The 18,959-nt window shown below is 38.8% G+C and overlaps 2 protein-coding genes and 2 pseudogenes across 3 annotated transcripts; 3 read left to right on the forward strand and 1 right to left on the reverse strand.

Moving 5' to 3' along the window:
* The first annotated feature begins 1,208 nt into the window (after positions 1-1,208).
* On the forward strand, positions 1,209-3,492 carry LOC130506143 (probable protein phosphatase 2C 18; annotated as a pseudogene).
* A 561-nt stretch (positions 3,493-4,053) lies between these two features.
* On the forward strand, positions 4,054-9,311 carry LOC130499556 (leucine-rich repeat receptor protein kinase HPCA1-like; annotated as a pseudogene).
* Positions 9,312-11,734: 2,423 nt separating this feature from the next.
* Positions 11,735-14,489, forward strand: LOC108842424 (protein ACTIVITY OF BC1 COMPLEX KINASE 3, chloroplastic-like). Its single transcript, XM_018615330.2, has 4 exons — positions 11,735-12,299; positions 12,381-12,608; positions 12,695-14,146; positions 14,242-14,489. Exons 1-4 carry the CDS (start codon positions 11,964-11,966, stop codon positions 14,368-14,370), a joined length of 2,145 nt encoding a protein of 714 aa, XP_018470832.2. The 5' UTR covers positions 11,735-11,963; the 3' UTR covers positions 14,371-14,489.
* On the reverse strand, positions 14,444-16,235 carry LOC108842425 (syntaxin-52). Of its 2 annotated transcripts, none has more exons than XM_018615332.2 (6): positions 16,101-16,235; positions 15,591-15,824; positions 15,315-15,520; positions 15,121-15,221; positions 14,997-15,041; positions 14,444-14,816 (listed from the first exon to the last, which is right to left on the reverse strand). In XM_018615332.2, exons 2-6 carry the CDS (start codon positions 15,812-15,814, stop codon positions 14,685-14,687), a joined length of 708 nt encoding a protein of 235 aa, XP_018470834.1. In that variant the 5' UTR covers positions 15,815-15,824; positions 16,101-16,235; the 3' UTR covers positions 14,444-14,684. The 2 variants fall into 2 exon arrangements, with proteins under 2 accessions (XP_018470834.1, XP_018470833.1); XM_018615331.2 differs by lacking the exon at positions 16,101-16,235 and adding an exon at positions 15,962-16,096.
* Between the last annotated feature and the right edge of the window lie 2,724 nt (positions 16,236-18,959).

Consider the following 18,959-nt stretch of genomic DNA (forward strand, 5'->3'; position numbering starts at 1 on the left):
AAGCTGATCGCAAACGAGAACCCACATTTCCATCCACTTCTGCTTTCGGTTTTTAATATGGAAGAAATGCTGGAATTGTGGGTGCTCTATGAACCATTCCACCTCCTTCGCTTTCAGGATCGTTTGAATAGTTCTTATCGCCGAGTCAATGTAACATTTTCCTGAAAGCTTTAAAGACTTTTGATATTGGCTTGAAGGAAAGTGTAGTTTCGGTAGCATGCCCTTTTCTTCGTCATCTACAACCTGCACTCAAGTGAGAACCGGATCACGTACGACATCTTACAACCATCAACATATAGTTTCACAAACTTCGACTTAGTTCAGCAATCACTAACTCTAAATTCCACTTAGTTTTCCACACTTATCTAATCTTTCAAATCATCTATGTAAAAGTTTTCAATTTCAATACTTACCGAATCTGTATGCGACTCAGTTTCATGATGTCGTCCAAATAGAATTATCTCCCTTTCATCAGCTTCTTCGTCGTTTCTTCGGGGCTCTATTTCGTCTCCGGGTTCCTTCTCTTTTTCTCCTTCGTCTCCGACTTCCTTCTCTTCATCTCCTTCGTCCCCGGCTTTCCTTCTCTTTTTCTCCTTCGTCTCCGACTTCCTTCTCTTTTTCTCCTTCGTCTACTTCTCTTGATTCCTCCCCTTCATTTTTCTTACTTGATTCTTCCTCTTCCCCTTTTCCATTTCCACTGGCATTGTCTTCGCTTTCATTTGCATCTCTGGGACTTTGGTCGGTTCCTGGGCCGACATGTTTCTCGATAATCCTTGGGTTTGCTTCATCTCCTACTACACTACTCGAGCCGTCTTCTTTTGCCTTCGTAACGTCTGGATTCATCATGATTTGTGTTTTTGATTGTCGATTGAGGATTCGAATTGAGTAGGGTTTTCAGATAACTCGAATAAATTTCTACTTAGTGAGAGACGGTGTCTTTTCAATCAATCAATATGGGGAGAGAGGGGGAAACGTATTAGGGAATTCAATTTCTGGAAGTGGATATCCGATTTGTTTGGGTCGGTTCTGGATCCGGGTTTGGATAGTCCTAGATAGAGTTGTAATTATAGAAGTTTCTCTTGGTTTCGTTGTTTTTTTATAAATTTTCGTGTAAAAATAAAATAAATGAATTTCTAAATCCGGGCAGTTTCGGACATGAGTATCTCAACTCTTTTTTTTTCGGGCAGAGTACTTGAGCGTTTGATTCCAAACTATGACCTTTGTCTGAAAGGATCTGATCATTCGTCTCCCCCTTTCTCTCTCAATTCAATTTCAATTGTTTCTTTCTTTGTAGCATCACACTACTTCATCTCTCGAACGTGGAAGTGGAGTAAGTAAACGTTGGTCTGCTAGTATTGGCTTCAAAAGAATCGTAGGAGAGAGATTTTACAGACAAAAACTCCCAGAAAGTTCTTAGATTTCGATCTTGATTTTCAAAATGGGTCTGTGTCATTCAGTAGATAGGAAGGAACCAGGAGAAACAAGCACCACCACCGCCTCTACGGCTGAGGATACACTAGGCTCCGGACGGTGGCGGCGGCCGAGAGGTTACAAGGGCGGCGGCGAAATCGAAGGGACACAACAGGTGTTGGATCGGTTGATCTCGAATGGTTCAAGTAAAAGTGTATGTCTTTACACACAGCAAGGCAAGAAAGGAACCAATCAAGACGCTATGCTCTTTTTTTGAGGTTGGTTTCCTTAATACTCTCTGCAAAGTTTTAATCTTTTGCAAACCCATTTTACTAGGAAATGATCTCTTCACTAAGTTCGTTCAAATGTTTGAGGAAAGCTACTTGATTTCTTGTGCATGTGTCTTGATTCAAAACATGGTTTGCATTGTTCTTTTGTTGCTAGTGCTTAGTTATTGAGAGAAACTTGAATGTTGCATGTCTTTTTTTTTCTTTTTTTTGGGACCATCACAGAGCTTAGAGCTTTGAAAATGATGTGTCTTTGTGTTCTTCTTGTGCATGTCTTGACCTGTTTCCACATAGTTGTGAAGGGACCACTAGTTTCTTCTATATTTTCTTACTTCTTTTTAATGTTACATTTAAACAGAAAAACAATAGTATTTTTTTTTGTTCTTGTAAACAAGAAAAACAATAGTATAACTCATGAAAACTATTTAAATTCCAGAACTTTTGTTCAAGAGACGATACAGTGTTTTGTGGTGTGTTCGATGGACACGGACCATTTGGTCATATGGTCGCCAAGAAAGTCCGAGACACACTGCCCTTCACACTCTCAACACAGTTGAAACTAGCATCAGAGTCAGAACAAAGCGTCTTAGCAAACGAGGGATGAAGAAGAAGAAGGGCAGAGAAACGAGTCTGTAACTACTACTACTATGGATGAGCAATGGTGTGAGTTGAATCCAAACGGTGAACAGCTTCCCGAGATGTATCTGCCTCTTAAACAAGCCTTGCTCAAGTCTTGTCAGCAGATAGATAAAGAGCTTAAAATGCACCCTACTATTGATTGTTTCTGCAGCGGCACAACTTCAGTCACTTTGATCAAACAGGTACTTGCTTTAGACTTCTTGCTTAAAATGCATCCAACTATTAATGATTCCGTTTTAGGGCGAGGACTTGGTGGTCGGAAACATCGGTGACTCTAGAGCCGTTCTTGCCACAAGAGATCAAGACAATGCTTTGGTCGCTGTACAATTAACCATAGACTTAAAACCAGACCTGCCAAGTATGTTAGATCTTTAAACCTCTTGAAGAATGAGAAGCCAGTTTTGTAACGTTCTCTTTTCTATGTACTCTCTCTCAGGTGAATCAGCGAGAATCCAAAAATGTAAAGGCAGAGTGTTTGCGTTGCAAGATGAGCCTGAGGTAGCTCGTGTATGGCTACCAAACAGCGACTCACCTGGTTTAGCAATGGCTCGAGCTTTTGGTGACTTCTGTCTCAAAGATTACGGTCTTATCTCGGTCCCTGACATCAACTACCGCCGCCTTACCGAAGGAGATGAGTTCATTATTCTTGCTAGCGACGGGGTATGGGATGTGTTGTCAAACAAAGAAGCTGTGGACGTTATTGCTTCAGCTCCTAGTCGAAGCACAGCAGCTAGAGCTCTAGTGGACACAGCTGTTAGATCATGGAGAATCAAGTATCCAACTTCCAAGAACGATGACTGCACTGTAGTCTGCCTCTTTCTCCAAGATTCAAGCAATGTAGCAAAGGATTCTCACAAAGAAGACTCTGTAGAGAGTGTCAGTATTAGTAACAAGGAGGAGGAGGAGGATGAGATTGTTCAGGTTAAAGAGGAAAGTGCACCTAAGAGTTGTGGGATTGAGTCGAAGATGATGACAATGACAAATTGCTGAGTGTATATCGGTTGCACAGGATGATGAAGAGTGGTCTGCTTTGGAAGGGTTGACTAGGGTTAATAGTTTATTGAGCATTCCAAGGTTGTTCTCTGGTGAGCTTAGATCAACTAGTTGGAGAAAATGGTTGTGAATTCTTTTATTTTTTTTGTTTTACTTGTGTGCTTCTTAAGTTAAAACCTACACAAACACCACACATCATCACCATGTTCTTTTGTTCATATATCCAACTTTTTTTTTCTTCTTCTTCCAGTTAATATTTTGACATGTGAGATTGTTCATCATACATATATAATTCACAACAAGACAACAATATTTTTTTTGTCTAATAAGACAACAATATTTAAATTAATAGTTTTTGAAGTAAAATGCTGAATGTTTCTTTATCAAAGCATTATTTGTTGACCAGTTATATATATATATATTATTGTTTGTATTGCTTTTCTTTAACTCATGGTCTCACAATAAAAAATGTTTAAGACCTTGATTAGTAGAGTTTTTAGAAAAACACTAAGACTTCCATTAATAAAAACACTAAAACATTTTATGCTTTCATTTGAAGTTTTTACTAGAGTGTCAATTTGAAAATGTCTTAAAAATTTAAATAATTTCTATAATTCATTTTTTATTTAATAATATCAACATTTATATTTATATTAGATTTAAATTTATATTCTTAAAATTTAGGTATTACGCTCGAATGAAGCTTGTAAAACAAATTGTATTTATTCTCTTTGTTTTAACAAATAATGAGAATATTGATATGGTTGGTGCTGACAGGACCCACTTGTAGTTGTAGATTCCACTATCATCTTTGTGTTAGCATAATGATGGAAGAAGGTTGCTTTGATTATAAAACATAGCTTAACGGTAACTTAAGCTTACATGATTATATTTGTATTGGTTATCTGAAATGATTTTGTACTTATTTGGATATGTATCACTCAAATGTTTTAATAACTAAAAAGTATTTTCAGAAAAAGAGACATACCAGCCGTTAAATTGACTTCGAAGTAAAGGAAAAATTGATTAAAAGCAAATGAAACCAACTCTTCTTGGTAGCACTCGTGTTCCTATTGGCGCACTTTCCATACACATTTTGTCTTTCTTGAATTTGATCAAATAATGATTAATCTTGTCTCACAAGGAAGCTACTTTAAACTATTTGTTCTCTAATAAATTTCACTTAAATATCAAACTTCAAGAACTCATGTATTTTGAGGAACAATGGTGGCTAAAACAACCACCATGACTGCTACTTCGCGGTTGCTCTTGTTCTGTCTCTCTTACTCCTTCACTGTCTTCTCAATGGTTTCATCAGTCACTGACCCTCGTGATGGTATGTTCTCTTGCTTTTCCCTTGCATAGAAATGATTATGTTTGTTTGATATTTGTTTTGTTTGGTATCTGTTAGCCGCAGCTCTTCGTTCTTTGATGGATCAATGGGACAACACGCCGCCTAGCTGGGGAGGCTCTGATGATCCTTGTGGAACTCCTTGGGAAGGTGTTTCCTGCAACAGTTCAAGAATCACTGCGCTGTGAGTGTTGCTTAATACTCACTCATTCATACTCCATTAGATAACGTACTGAGCAAGGACGTGTTTTGTGTGTTTAGGGGTTTGTCAACAATGGGTCTCAAAGGAAGGCTTAGTGGGGACATTGGAGAACTATCTGAACTAAGATCCTTGTCAGTCTCTTTTTTGAACATGAATATCTGTTTGTTTCTTACCTGAACTGGAGACTTTGTGTTGTTTCAGGGACCTTTCGTTCAATCCAGGACTCACAGGTTCACTTACTTCCCGTTTAAGAGACCTGCAAAAGCTCAACATTCTGTAAGAATCTCTCTGTGTTCTTGTTCTCTTCCTTGTGTTTGTGTTGTGTATCTATTTAATAAACATTCCTATTGGATTTTCAGTATACTTGCTGGATGTGGCTTCACTGGTAGCATCCCCAATGAGATTGGTTACCTTAAAGATCTATCTTTCTTGTAAGAATCTTAAATACTTCTTGTCCTGAAATCAAATCAGAGTCTGATGGGTTCCATCATATGTTATGTTCTACAGGGCATTGAACTCGAATAACTTCACTGGTAAAATTCCAGCGTCTCTAGGAAACCTCAGCAAAGTCTATTGGTTGGATCTTGCGGATAATCAGTTGACAGGACCCATTCCTATCTCATCAGGCTCTAGTCCTGGTCTTGATCTTCTGTTAAAAGCCAAACACTTGTGAGTATTTTTCCATTACAAGACATCTTCTGTCTGTGTATGTCTTCAGCTTCATCTGAAGCAAATGCTACAAAAAATTGCAGTCACTTCAACAAGAACCAGCTCTCAGGCACTATTCCACCCAAAACTTTTCAGCTCTGAGATGATATTGATCCATGTGTAAGTCAAATAGTATTCACTCCTTTCCTCTCGCTTAGTATGATATTATCCACTTAGGTCTAAGCTTTCTACCTCTCAAAAGATCTCATATTAAGTGGAGTTGGAATACACATATATTAGACTTTCTTTTCTAATATCCAGTGGGACTTGGATTTGATTATTTACATAAGTTCTAACACAAGATTTAAGGATACTAGTGGTTTGTTTCAAATGTCAATTATTTGATGGAAATCAATTCACAGGGAGCATACCTTCCACTTTGGGACTCGTTCAGACACTAGAGGTTCTGTAAGTAACACATACCATATCTCCATGTCCTTAGCTTCATAGTTCTTCCCTTTAAAAGCACTATCTCACTCTCTTGGATTTGTGTCAGTCGTCTTGACAGAAACACTCTGAGAGGAAAAGTTCCAGAGAATCTTAGCAATCTCACAAACATCATTGAACTGTAAGTGTAATCAAAAGACATCTACATTTAGGCCTAGTTAATGAGAGATTAAATCTTTTTACTTGTGGTTTCTCTCTCAGGAACTTAGCTCACAACAAGCTGGTAGGATCATTACCAGATTTGTCAGACATGAAATCTCTGAACTATGTGTAAGTTTCTCAGCACCAGATAAAAACGCCTTCCTCTGATACACTTCTGTGACAAAATGTGATGATATGTTTACAGAGACCTCAGCAACAACTCATTTGATCCATCAGAGTCTCCTCTATGGTTTTCAACCTTACCTTCACTGACCACACTGTAAGTGCTGCACTGCTACATTTTTACCATCTCATGAGGAAACCTGTAAACATATCTTTTTTTCTGGATTTAGGGTGATGGAATATGGGGCTCTTCATGGACCATTGCCTAATAAGCTCTTTGGATACCCACAGCTTCAGCAAGTGTAAGTCTCCATCAAAAGTTAACAACAGCATCATCCCAAATTTGATTTGGATTTTTGTACAGGAAACTGAGAAAGAATGCATTCAATGGAACACTGAGCTTAGGAGACACAGTAGGTTCAGAGCTACAACTAGTTGATCTGCAAGATAATGACATCTCCTCTGTAACACTAAGCTCTGGATACACCAATACATTAATGTGAAAACTCTTCTTCAACCTACTAGTAACAAAAAACTTCCTCTAGAAACTTATTAAAACGAACCTCTCTTTTGTTGTAGACTCGTAGGAAACCCTGTATGCACAACAGCTCTCTCCAACACAAACTACTGCCAGATTCAGCAGAAACAAGCCAAACGTATCTACTCGACCAGTCTTGCAAACTGCGGAGGAAAATCTTGTCCATTAGACCAAAAGGTCAGCCCTCAGAGCTGCGAATGCGCCTACCCTTATGAAGGCACATTCTACTTCAGAGGGCCTATGTTCAGAGACCTGACCAATGCGAACACATACCATTCACTAGAGATGAGCTTGTGGGTGAAGCTAGGACTCACTCCAGGATCAGTTCTCTCTACAAAACCCTTTCTTCAATAATGATGATTATCTCCAGATACAGCTGGAGCTTTTCCCATCTATGGGAAAGTATTTCAACAGAAGTGAAGTACAGAGAATTGGATTTGACTTGAGTAACCAAACTTACAAACCTCCTCCACTGTTTGGACCTTACTATTTCATTGCATCTCCCTACACTTTCCCAGGTAACATGTACTTACAAAAAAAAAACTTATAACCTTATAACTGGGCTCTAACAATCCTGAAAATGTAAGCAGCTGAAGGTAATGGACATTCCTTGAGCTCTAGGATGATCACTGGGGTAATAACTGGTTGCACCGCTTTGGTTCTGTGCCTTGTTGCCCTAGGGATATACGCATTTTGGCAGAAGAGACGTGCAGAGCAAGCTATCGGTTTGAGTAGACCATTTGGTAAGTCAAATGTTATAGGCACAGTTACATTATTTGAAGAAACTTCATAGTAGCTTACATTCACTTTAAAAATGAAGTTTGAAATTTATGTGTTTACAATGTTTTGATTAACAGTTTCATGGGCATCTAGTGGGAAAGACAGTGGTGGTGCGCCGCAGCTGAAAGGGGCTAGATGGTTCTCCTATGAAGAACTCAAGAAGATCACCAACAACTTCTCCATTAGCAGTGAGTTGGGTTCTGGAGGTTATGGTAAGGTGTATAAAGGAATGCTCTCGGATGGGCAGATGGTGGCTATAAAAAGAGCACAGCAAGGATCAACACAAGGAGGTCACGAGTTCAAAACAGAGATTGAGTTGCTTTCTAGAGTTCATCACAAGAACCTGGTCGGGCTCGTTGGGTTTTGTTTCGAACAGGGAGAGCAGATTCTGGTGTACGAGTTCATGTCAAACGGATCACTAAAAGATAGCTTAACAGGTACTTACACAGTCTGGTCTTTAGCTGCTCAAAAACATTCAGATACATTTTTTTAACTCCTTGTGTATTGTTTATAGGACGATCAGGTATTGCTTTGGACTGGAAAAGGAGGCTAAGAGTGGCTCTAGGATCAGCAAGAGGACTAGCTTACCTCCACGAACTGGCGGATCCTCCCATCATCCACAGGGACGTGAAGTCAACCAACATTCTTTTGGATGAGAATCTCACTGCCAAGGTTGCTGACTTTGGTTTGTCCAAGCTTGTTTCTGACTGCACTAAAGGCCATGTTTCAACCCAAGTCAAAGGGACATTGGTAAAGTTTCTTTCATTCATTTCATGATGCCAAGATCCATGAATCACTTGCTTCATTATTGAATAAACTATATATTAATATGCGTTGAATTACTATATATTAGGATGCGGAATACTCATATAATCTTGTGTTTCTTGAATTACTAATTGCATTATGTACCATGCGGCAACATTAAAATAGATTTTAAGTATTAAGATCTCTCTTTGCATGTGGTCATAGTTAGTTTCTATCATCTGCATTATTTAACTCACGTCCATTATAAAAACTGTCAAACGGCAGGGATATTTGGATCCAGAATACTACACAACACAGAAACTCACAGAGAAGAGCGACGTGTACAGCTTCGGCGTCGTGTTACTAGAACTGATCACCGCGAAACAGCCGATAGAGAAAGGCAAGTACATTGTCCGAGAGATCAAGCTCGTGATGAACAAGAACGACGAGGAGTTCTACGGGCTGAGAGACAAGATGGACCGTTCGTTGAGAGACGCCGGAGCTCTGCCGGAGCTCGGACGTTACATGGAGTTAGCTCTAAAATGCGTAGATGAGACGGCGGGTGAGAGGCCGACGATGAGCGAAGTGGTGAAGGAGATCGAGATTATTATACAGAACAGTGGAGCTAGTACTAGCAGCTCCTCCGCGTCGGCGTCGGATTTAGGAGGGGTGAGAGGTGGAGATAAGGTTTTGTATGGAGAGAATGTGAGGAAGAAAGAAGAAGGAGCTTTTGATTATAGTGGTGGCTACTCTGTTATGACAAAAGTTGAGCCCAAGTGATGATGAAGAAACAAACACCTCTTTGAGTTTCCTTCTTTTGTGTCAGAAAAGAGACAATGAGCAAAGCATTAAACGGAGTTATGAAAGTTAATGTAATCATTAATTTCTTTTCAAAATGATATATTAGTATATTACTAATGGTTTCTTAACAAATTCTGGTTATATAAATTATCAGTATTTATTTTTAATGAATAAAAATATGAACATAAAACTATAAATATTATTTTCTTAATAATATTGAAAAGATATATCCAGAATATGGTATTATATAATTGAAAATTCTTTGATAAAAATAAATATTTTAAAATTTTACAAAATTAAAAAAAATTAATATTATATTTTAAAAATTTACAAATTAGAAATTAATATAATTACCGTAAAACTATTAATATATAATTTATATTCGTAGTTGGGCTTAATAGCTTTACAAATTAATTTATCAAAGGATTGGTTGGGCCGAATAATCAAAGGATTGGTTGGGCTCAATAACTTGTAGGCTCATTAAAGCCCAAAACGGGGACACTGAATCCTATAAAAAGCAAGAAGTGTTGAACGAATTTTCATCAAAAACGAGAGCAAGTTTACATTGATAGAAACCCTAGGATTTTAGATTCACGACCCAAGAGAAGCAGCAAGCCGCAGATCATGATCCGAAGCTAGTGGCTTCCCTTCTCTCATCGGTTTGTTTCTTCGGTTTTGATTGTTCCTAGTGAAATTTGTGCCAAATTAGGGCTCTGATATTAGGTGGTTTAGATAACATGGGAGACTACTAGCATAAAGGTTCGTTCAAGTTCTTCTTTTGATTTAATTTTGATATTTTTTTATTGCTGTTTTTCTGAAGGAGTATACTTACTTTTACATATATACGTAGACGAATGTGTTGATGCAAAGACCTTTCTTTTCAAACTTTGGTGCCATTGTCACTTTTTTCTCTACTTAGAGCTTTTTGTATTGCTTCCATTGCTACTGGCGTGCTAGTAGTCTCTGTCCTTTGAATGTCTTCTGTTTGTCTTTCCGTTGTTCATAAGTTTCGTTTTTTTTTTCAATGGCGGTGTGATGTTTCTCATGTACAGACTTCCATAGTGCTCATTTTTGGCTCTCTTATCTCAGCCACTGATCCTGTCACCGTCTTGTCTATATTTCAGCTACTTCCTCTTGCTGCTTCTACCACTACTTACTACTGTAATTGTTTTGCAAGAAACTTGGACCGGATGTAAATTTGGTGTTTGGAGAATCAGTTTTGAATGATGCTGTTAGTTGCTTTTGAGTAGTGCTTTCTGATACCTTAGGAATCTAGGATGAAAAATATCACTTTCTCTCTCTCTCTATTTTAATGTTATTTCTGGCAAAATTGTTAGATATGTTAACAAGGGGCTTTAAACTAGGGTAGGGTGCAGGCCGATATGTATTCGGTGAGAAGTCACTCATCTGTTTAGAATTTCTTTATGGTGATAATCTGGTTTCTCGTAACCTTTGTCGGTTCAATGTCTGCAGGTTTGCGTCTATTTGTGGTTGCAATTTTTTTCATCTGATATCTTCCCTGGCAAAGATATTTGTTTATGCATTTGATTCGTATACTCTCAAACATTTTGATGGTTGATTTCTGTCTATATGTCTTACTCGGGGCAGCTAATGTGTTTGGTTGGGGACCTAGCACTAAGAAAATACCTATGACGCATCAAAAAGCACTTTGGTACAGTCGTAAGACACCACCGCTCTTTGTTTCCATAAGTAGATGTGGTTTCAGTAAATAGTAAACAAGACATGTGGGTTGCATAGGAAACTGAAATGCAATGGCTTTGCTCTTACTCTGCAACTGTTCACGGTCTCCCAGAAGGACATGGTAAAACTATCTTCACAGCAACTACAGGCCTACAGGCTATAGCCATCGTTGTTTTAGCGGTAAGCCATCCCTTCTTTAGTACTGATGGAAGTGTTTCTGTTGCTAATAGGTAAGCCAAATTATTCTATGCTTTATATGATCACTGATGCTACTGGAATTGATTTCAGGTTTTGCCAACTGGAGGATCCACCCACTGGTACAATGCTTGAAGCCCTAGAGGTTGTAAGCGATAGCCATGATACCAATCCTTGGTGATGTTAGTCAAGTGAAAGTAATATACTGTTTATGATTTGGTTATTTAGATAGCATAATGTCCTAAAGACCTCCTATTTTTCTCCTCAAATGTAAAGTTAATCCTGGTCTCTCAATGCAGAAAACAGGACATGGTTAATACCTATTTTATGTTTTTTGTTATATGACTAGGTTTGATGATGAAGATTCACCATCAGAGAAGTGGATCTAGGACAAAAACTAAGCGAGTTCCTTAAGAGGTAAATTACTGATTTAACCTACACTCGGAAAATATCAAGTCTGCTTTCAAGTATATAATAATAGTCTGCTATGTCTGAATGAACCTTTGTGGATATTGTTTTGGCTACTTACATTCACAAAAGAAAAAAAAAAAGAGAACGGTCGTGGCTGAGATTAGAAATGTCAAAATCCCACGAATCTTGTGCTCTAGATAGGTTTGGTTTTTAATTCCTTTTGTCTTTTTGTAAGTATTTTAGTTTCCTTCGAGTTAAATAGAGAAACGTCACGGCACGCCACAAGTGTGGACCTTGTTTTTTGAAGGAGTTTTATTTTTAGGTGAAGTAAGCAAAGAAACTCTTGTAACTCTCTCCATCTCACGCTTACTTTACAAATATCTCCTCGTTTCTCTCTCTCTCTCTCTTTCCTCTTCTTTCATGGCCGTTACTGGCTGAGGAGCAATCTTAAATTCTTTCTTCTCTTCTCTCTCTCTCTCTGGTTTTACAACGATGACGAGTCTTGTGTTTGGCCAGTCGCTGGGTTTAACTCTATTCGGTGATGGCAATTCAAGAAGACAAGGTGTAAAGTCTAAGTTTCTCTTTGTGAATCGGAGGAGACTAGCTCGTGCAGCTCTTGTTCAAGCTAGGCCCAGGGGGGAAGATGGAGCTGCCCCAAGTCCTCCCTCATCCTCGTCAAGACCAACCCCTGCGCCTGTTGTACAATACAAACGTGCTGATCTCGCGGATGATCTTCAAGCGGAGGGGCGTGCTCTTGGTCGTGCTGTCGACGCTTCTGTTTATTCCCCGGAGCTTATCGCCTGGAAACATGGCTCTCAGCCTCTCAAGGTTATAGCTCCTCCCTCCTGACTTTGAATTCTTTTGTAAAAAGTTCTTGAACTTAGAAACTGAAGAGAGATTATGCATTAGGCTTTGCGGAGAAGTGTGGAGATATTGACAGCTTTGGGTGGCTTCGCTCTGAAACTTGGGATTGATCAAAGGCAAGGGAAGCTAGAGCTGAACATGAAGAAGAGAGCCGGTGAGCTCCGAAGGATCTTCACTCGTCTGGGGCCCACTTTTGTTAAGTTGGGTCAAGGTTTATCCACCCGACCCGACCTCTGTCCTCCCGATTACCTCGAAGAGCTTGCTGAGCTTCAGGTTCACGTCTCTTCTTGATTTACTCATCTAGATATGAGAACATTTCTCTAACTTTGTCTATATGTGTGTTTTGAGTGCCTAAGTAGGATGCTTTGCCAACCTTCCCTGATGCAGAGGCCTTTGCTTGCATCGAAAGAGAGTTGGATTTGTCTTTAGAATCCATCTTCTCCAATATATCCCCCGACCCAATCGCAGCGGCCAGTCTTGGCCAGGTTTACAAAGCCCACCTGAGGTACTCGGGTCAGGTTGTTGCTGTCAAAGTCCAACGCCCCGGGATCGAAGAAGCCATTGGTCTCGACTTCTACCTCATCAGAGGAGTTGGGAAACTCATCAACAAGTACGTGGACTTCATCACCACCGACGTCCTCGCCCTTATCGACGAGTTCGCCTGCAGAGTTTACCAGGAGCTCAACTACGTCCAGGAGGCCCAAAACGCCAGGAGGTTCAAGAAACTGTACGCTGACAAAGCTGATGTTCTTGTGCCCGATATCTTCTGGGACTACACCAGCCGCAAGGTGCTGACGATGGAATGGGTGGAGGGGACTAAACTGAACGAGCAAGTTGCCATCGAGAGTCAAGGTCTGAAGGTTCTTGATCTCGTGAACACAGGAATCCAGTGCAGCCTAAGGCAGCTCCTGGAGTATGGTTTTTTCCACGCTGACCCTCATCCTGGTAACTTATTGGCAACACCTGATGGGAAACTCGCCTTTCTAGACTTTGGCATGATGAGTGAGACGCCGGAGGAAGCTAGGTTTGCGATCATAGGCCATGTTGTTCATTTGGTCAACAGAGATTACGAAGCCATGGCTAGAGACTACTACGCTTTGAAGTTCTTGTCTCCTGATGTGGATGTTACTCCCATCATACCAGCTCTGAGAGACTTCTTCGACGACGCGCTTAACTACACGGTCAGCGAGCTCAATTTCAAGACATTGGTTGATGGTTTAGGTGCTGTCTTCTATCAGTATCCGTTTGATGTCCCTGCCTACTACGCTTTGATCCTGAGGTCGCTCACCGTGCTCGAAGGTTTGGCGCTTTACGCAGATCCTGACTTCAAAGTGTTGGCTGCGTCTTACCCCTACTTTGCCAAGAGGCTTCTCACTGATCAGAACCCGTATCTGAGAGATGCGCTTATCGAGCTACTGTTCAAAGATGGGAAGTTCAGGTGGAACAGGCTCGAGAACCTTCTGCAACAGGGGAGCAAAGATAGGGACTTCTCGTCGAAAGACGCTCTGCAGCCTGTGTTGAAGCTGCTGCTAGATCCAAACGGAGAAGAGCTTAGAGTGCTGGTGATTAAAGAAGCTGTGAGAGTCAGTGAAGCGTTTGCACTTGGAAGTGTTGTCGACACGTACAATTCCATGCCTGAGTTTATGAGGTCTCTCGTCTTCAATGGTAATGGGAATGGTGGTGGCCCTCTGACAATGAATCCCACGGAACTGGAAAGCACGCTCGAGCTAAGAGACCAGGTCGCAAGAATCTGGGGGCTTCTTCAGTCTTCAGAAAGCTTTGACCCAGCTATTTTGCAGCCAATAGTACAGGTAAGTAAATATAATCTCCTCTTCATTGACATTGTGCACAGCCCAATAGTGATGTACTGATTTGATCTATTGGTTTGTTGTTTGTTGTTAATCAGGTGTTGCAACAACCGGAAGCAAGAAGACTAGGAGGACGTGTTGCAGGAGGTGTAGGGCAACGTCTAGCAGCTAGGTTTCTGCAGCAACTCCTTCGAGCCACAACACCATCTCCTTCACCAGTCCCGTAGTTGCTTCTTTTCTTGTCATCATCGTAATGGTAAACTGTATATTAAAGGCGAGACACATTCGCAAACCACAGAATTGCTTCACGTTATAGTAATATATATAGTGTCATTCTTTGTCTTTATACATGTCTTGTGCAAAGAAAAAAGTATATAATACTACACACAAACATACAACTTTGACTACATTTCGTGAACATATGAAAGCCAATACAGATTATATACTTTTTCAAGGGTTCTTTGCATACAGCAACGAGAGCACAAAGACAAAACCATTCGCATAGAGGAGAGGCCGATAGAACAGTTGTGATTGGTGGGCATTACATGTACTTAACCAGAAGCCAAATGACAAGAGCAAGACCAACGATTCCAAGCACTGACAAGAGCATGGACATGCATGAGCAACCTCCTTTCATATTCTTGTTCATCACCGCAAGGCTCTTCTGCACACGCTGTCATATTATTAAGAAACACACAATCAGGCCACATTACGTCCAAAGGGAGATGTGACTCAATCTATTCAAAAGGCAACTACAGAGGTACTTCTTGGACATTGCAGGACATCAATCTATTCCTGCAATGGACTTGCTTGCCTTCGATGCAAGTTTAATTAGTTCAAAGAATATAATTACCCGTAAGCGAGAGTCCGTAACATCCACATGGTAGTCTAAGTCATCCTGCATGCAGGGGAAACAAAAAAATCAAGAAAATGCAGCAGAAAAACAATGAAAAAAAAACACAGCAGCAGAAACATACGATAAGCCTTGTCTGTAGAGTGAGCTCCTCATTGACAGCGAGAGCAATGTGTTTGGTACTCATGACTGTTTCCTCCAACTTCTCAAGCCCTTCATCTTGTTCTACATATCGAAAAAAGCAATCCAAGAGAATAAATATAGATGCCAATATCATCACTAAGATCCTAGGATAGATGTGATAGTGACAGAGCATACCTCTCATAACCTGTCTCTGAAACTGAACAATGCCTTGGTTGTCCATGCCAGAGACTCTGTTCATTGCATCATCAGGCTTTGTATCCGTCCCAAGCAAGCTGTCTCTATTTGCGAAATTAGACATGTTCAAAGCAGACGCCACCTGATTCGCCTTTGATCTCAAGTTCCCAACCATATCCTTGCGACGATTCATCTCTTTCTCCGACCTGCGTTTTCACATAGGTTAAAAAGACCGACACATGAAAGAAACCATCTCTGTCTTAACAGCTTACTTACACATGTTGTTGCTTCCCAGGAACTTTAACGAGAAGGGATTGAAGAAGACTGTCTAATCGTGTCCCCAGAATGGTGATCTTTCTTCGTATCGCTGAAGCACGGCGCTGAGCATCAGGTCCGGTTAAACCAGAGGAGTTTCTTTCAGACATCATGCCGTTTATATCCTCAGAGAGTTTTAAAGCCTCGTTGTACTCTCTCATCCATGTATCAGAAGAAGACCCCATTGACCTCCAACTACAAACAAACAAGTTCCTATTCAATTAAACACATAGCAATACTATTGAATCATCAGAGTTCTAAAAGGAACGTTTTTTATATAACTGTTTTTGAAAAGGAACGATTTTTATCTAGAACCAAAGGCATTCTCTTACATTAACAAGAATCTCAACACAAGTTCGTGTAAGAAGAGCTTTTGCACCCACCAACAAGGCGTTCTAAATTTAGAAACTTTTAACGAACAACCACATAATTGACCTGAGATTACATCGTGAAAACAATTGAAAAGCTTACCCCCTTGAAAACTGATTTTCGAGGACGGAGAATGACTTGGTGGGGGCAAGAGGAGAGATGATGACTTTTTTTCTGTTATTGTCAGAAGTTGGGTTTAAGATTTGATTAAGAAAGTTAATCGTTAATATTGCAAGTTCAAAAGTAATTTAGGGGTTGCAAAGTTGTAAATACATATCTTCAGCGTTGGGCTTTTTATATAACTAATGAGCCGAATGTCAAAGGCGTATGCTTTAAGGCCCATTTAAAGTCCACTGGGTGATAGACGCTCCGGGTTGCTTGGTGTGGTTGCCACCAAATTGGCATCTTTGCCTTTCTGCTATACTCGTCGCCTAAAGTCACTTAAGCCACCAATCATCTATAGCTAGTAGCACTTGGCTAGCTACAAGGTGCGTATAACTTTTCTGATAAATACTGTAACACAGCAGCACTTGGCCATAATGGAGATTATAAACTATCAATATAAGTTTCAGAACATGTTGGTGTCTATATTGATTAAACCACTCCATTAATAAATGGGATTAATGCATGACGCACTCGTGAAGGCAACGGCACCTCTCAACAGGATTATTAGTAGTAATTAATATTGGACAATACAAACTTGTGAGTTTCATAAACTGTTACAAAGAGATGATTAACCGTGAGAATCCAATGTTTTTTACGTGTTTCGTGTATGCTACATGGAATTTAGGAATTTTAACTTAACCATCATAATATACTATTTGTAAATTTTTTTCACCTAATATTTCATATGGAAGAAAATGAAGTAGAATGTGAAGGATCAAATTTTGGCGCGAATCTCAAGACAAGAGGGTTAGGTGGTCAAACGAGGAACCTTGAAGTGTGGATTTGTTGTTGGACCTTCACGTGCTTCGCTCCACGGCCTTCAGTATTTTGCCTCTGTACTCCGGCGTGTGGTTGCATCTGTTATTATTTCTTTTTTTTTGTAAACATCTGTTATTATTTCTAATCAAAGACAAACTCTACATATCTATTTGTTTTGTGTATGGGTTTTTTCTTTACATGGATGATTACTTTTTTTTTTCTGAAAATACATGTATGATTACTTTATGGGAATGAATTTGTTTGAAATGCATTATTCCATAGAATTCCAAAAATTATCTAGCAGTTACAATATATATACGGTCCATAATTTTTTTTTACCATACATACATGTACATGATTCTTTGATGGATATGTAAGGGTTATAAACTATCTTAAAAGTACTTTACACATTATTTTCTATTTGATTATTTCAGATTATGAATTTACGATACCAAACTAGAAAAATATTTATATGTATACAATAAATCATTACATATTAATAGTGTTTGAATAAGAAATCTAAAACAATAAGATTAAACCACGCGTCTGTGGTCGGGTAGTCAAGGTGTTCTGTGGATCCCTAAGAAACCCGAGTTTGAATCCGCACTACACCAGATTTTCGTAACGCATGGCCACCGGGGCTTTCACATTCTCTCTCCAAAAAATGGTTTACCATTTTTTTTTAATGTAAAGGTCGATAAAAGAAAAAGGTAAATTCTTCTATTTGTAGAACTTTATAAGCTTGTGTGTGTATATAAAATGTGCGTTTACATTCCATCTCTGAACCAATATAAGAAATTTGTTATATATACATATATATGTAACAAAAATGCTAAGAAATAATTAAAACGTGAATAGAAATGCTCCATATTATACACTCAATAGTAAAGCTCTCATTTTTATCTCTCAATTTAATTAATTAGTAATTAGGGAACAAATTTGAGCTAACGTTTTATGTCAGTTGTACTAGTGTATAAACAAATAGCATTAGGACTTGGTTAAATAAAATCTTATTTTTAATAATTTTTTTAATGTAATTGCGCACTGAAATTTATGCAGTAAATAAGTAAACGGGAGCATAGTTCAAGGTACGATGCATCATTTTTCTTCCCAACATTTGACTGCAATTTGAGGGTATAGAAGCTTCAATTCTTGTTTTGTTTTGTCCTTGGGATACATAAATCAGATCTTCGATTATAATACCTAGCATGTATTTTTATAGTATTCGGTATTGTTTATTCAATCCTACTTGTTTTCCAAACTAATTAGTCGGGTCTTAAATTATACAGAACAGCTGTAATCCATGGTGGTTAAAGCTAACTTAATACTCATAAGCATATCCACGCTACACACGCAAAAGGTGTATTTCTCTAGTAGATATTTCATTTCTATACATTCTCCACACATTTATATTTGTATTCTTATACACCCGATTAGTAAAAACACTACAAATTGAAAAATATATATACTTTTAGAGTAGATATTTATTGGAAAATGAAACATATTGTTGAAGAACATAATGCATATTAGAAATGAGTTAATTAATTGAGTAAGAAGGGAAAATTGATTTTCAACAAATAATACCAGAAAAAAATTAGTATGTTCAAATTTATTTACTCATAAGATTTACAAGTAACTGCCTATTTTAAAGATGATATTTTTTTAGCTGATGTATATATAACACTATATAAAGTTATAAATATATATCAAGAAAAAAAAATAAAATGGAAATGGAGATACAATAAAGTGATGCTCATATATTTCTGTGACCAGCTTTGGTTATTAAATTATATACATACAGTGGCACTAATCCATAGAAACCTCTTTCTCTTTGATCTCTTTCTATCTCATAGAAGAAGAAAGAGAGAGATAGAAACCCTAAACATCGTGCCCTTTAAGCTAAGATATCTTCAGTTTTGTAGAAATTCATTTTTGATTGCTTCTTTGCCTTCTCTCTTTCATTGTCTTCTTCCTCTTGCCTCTAACAGAAGCAATACTTTCCGGCCTCCAAGGTTCGTTTTCTTCCTTTTCCTTCAT

The sequence above is a fragment of the Raphanus sativus genome, chromosome 2, assembly GCF_000801105.2.
Source record: "Raphanus sativus cultivar WK10039 chromosome 2, ASM80110v3, whole genome shotgun sequence".
In the NCBI taxonomy this organism is placed as follows: domain Eukaryota; kingdom Viridiplantae; phylum Streptophyta; class Magnoliopsida; order Brassicales; family Brassicaceae; genus Raphanus; species Raphanus sativus.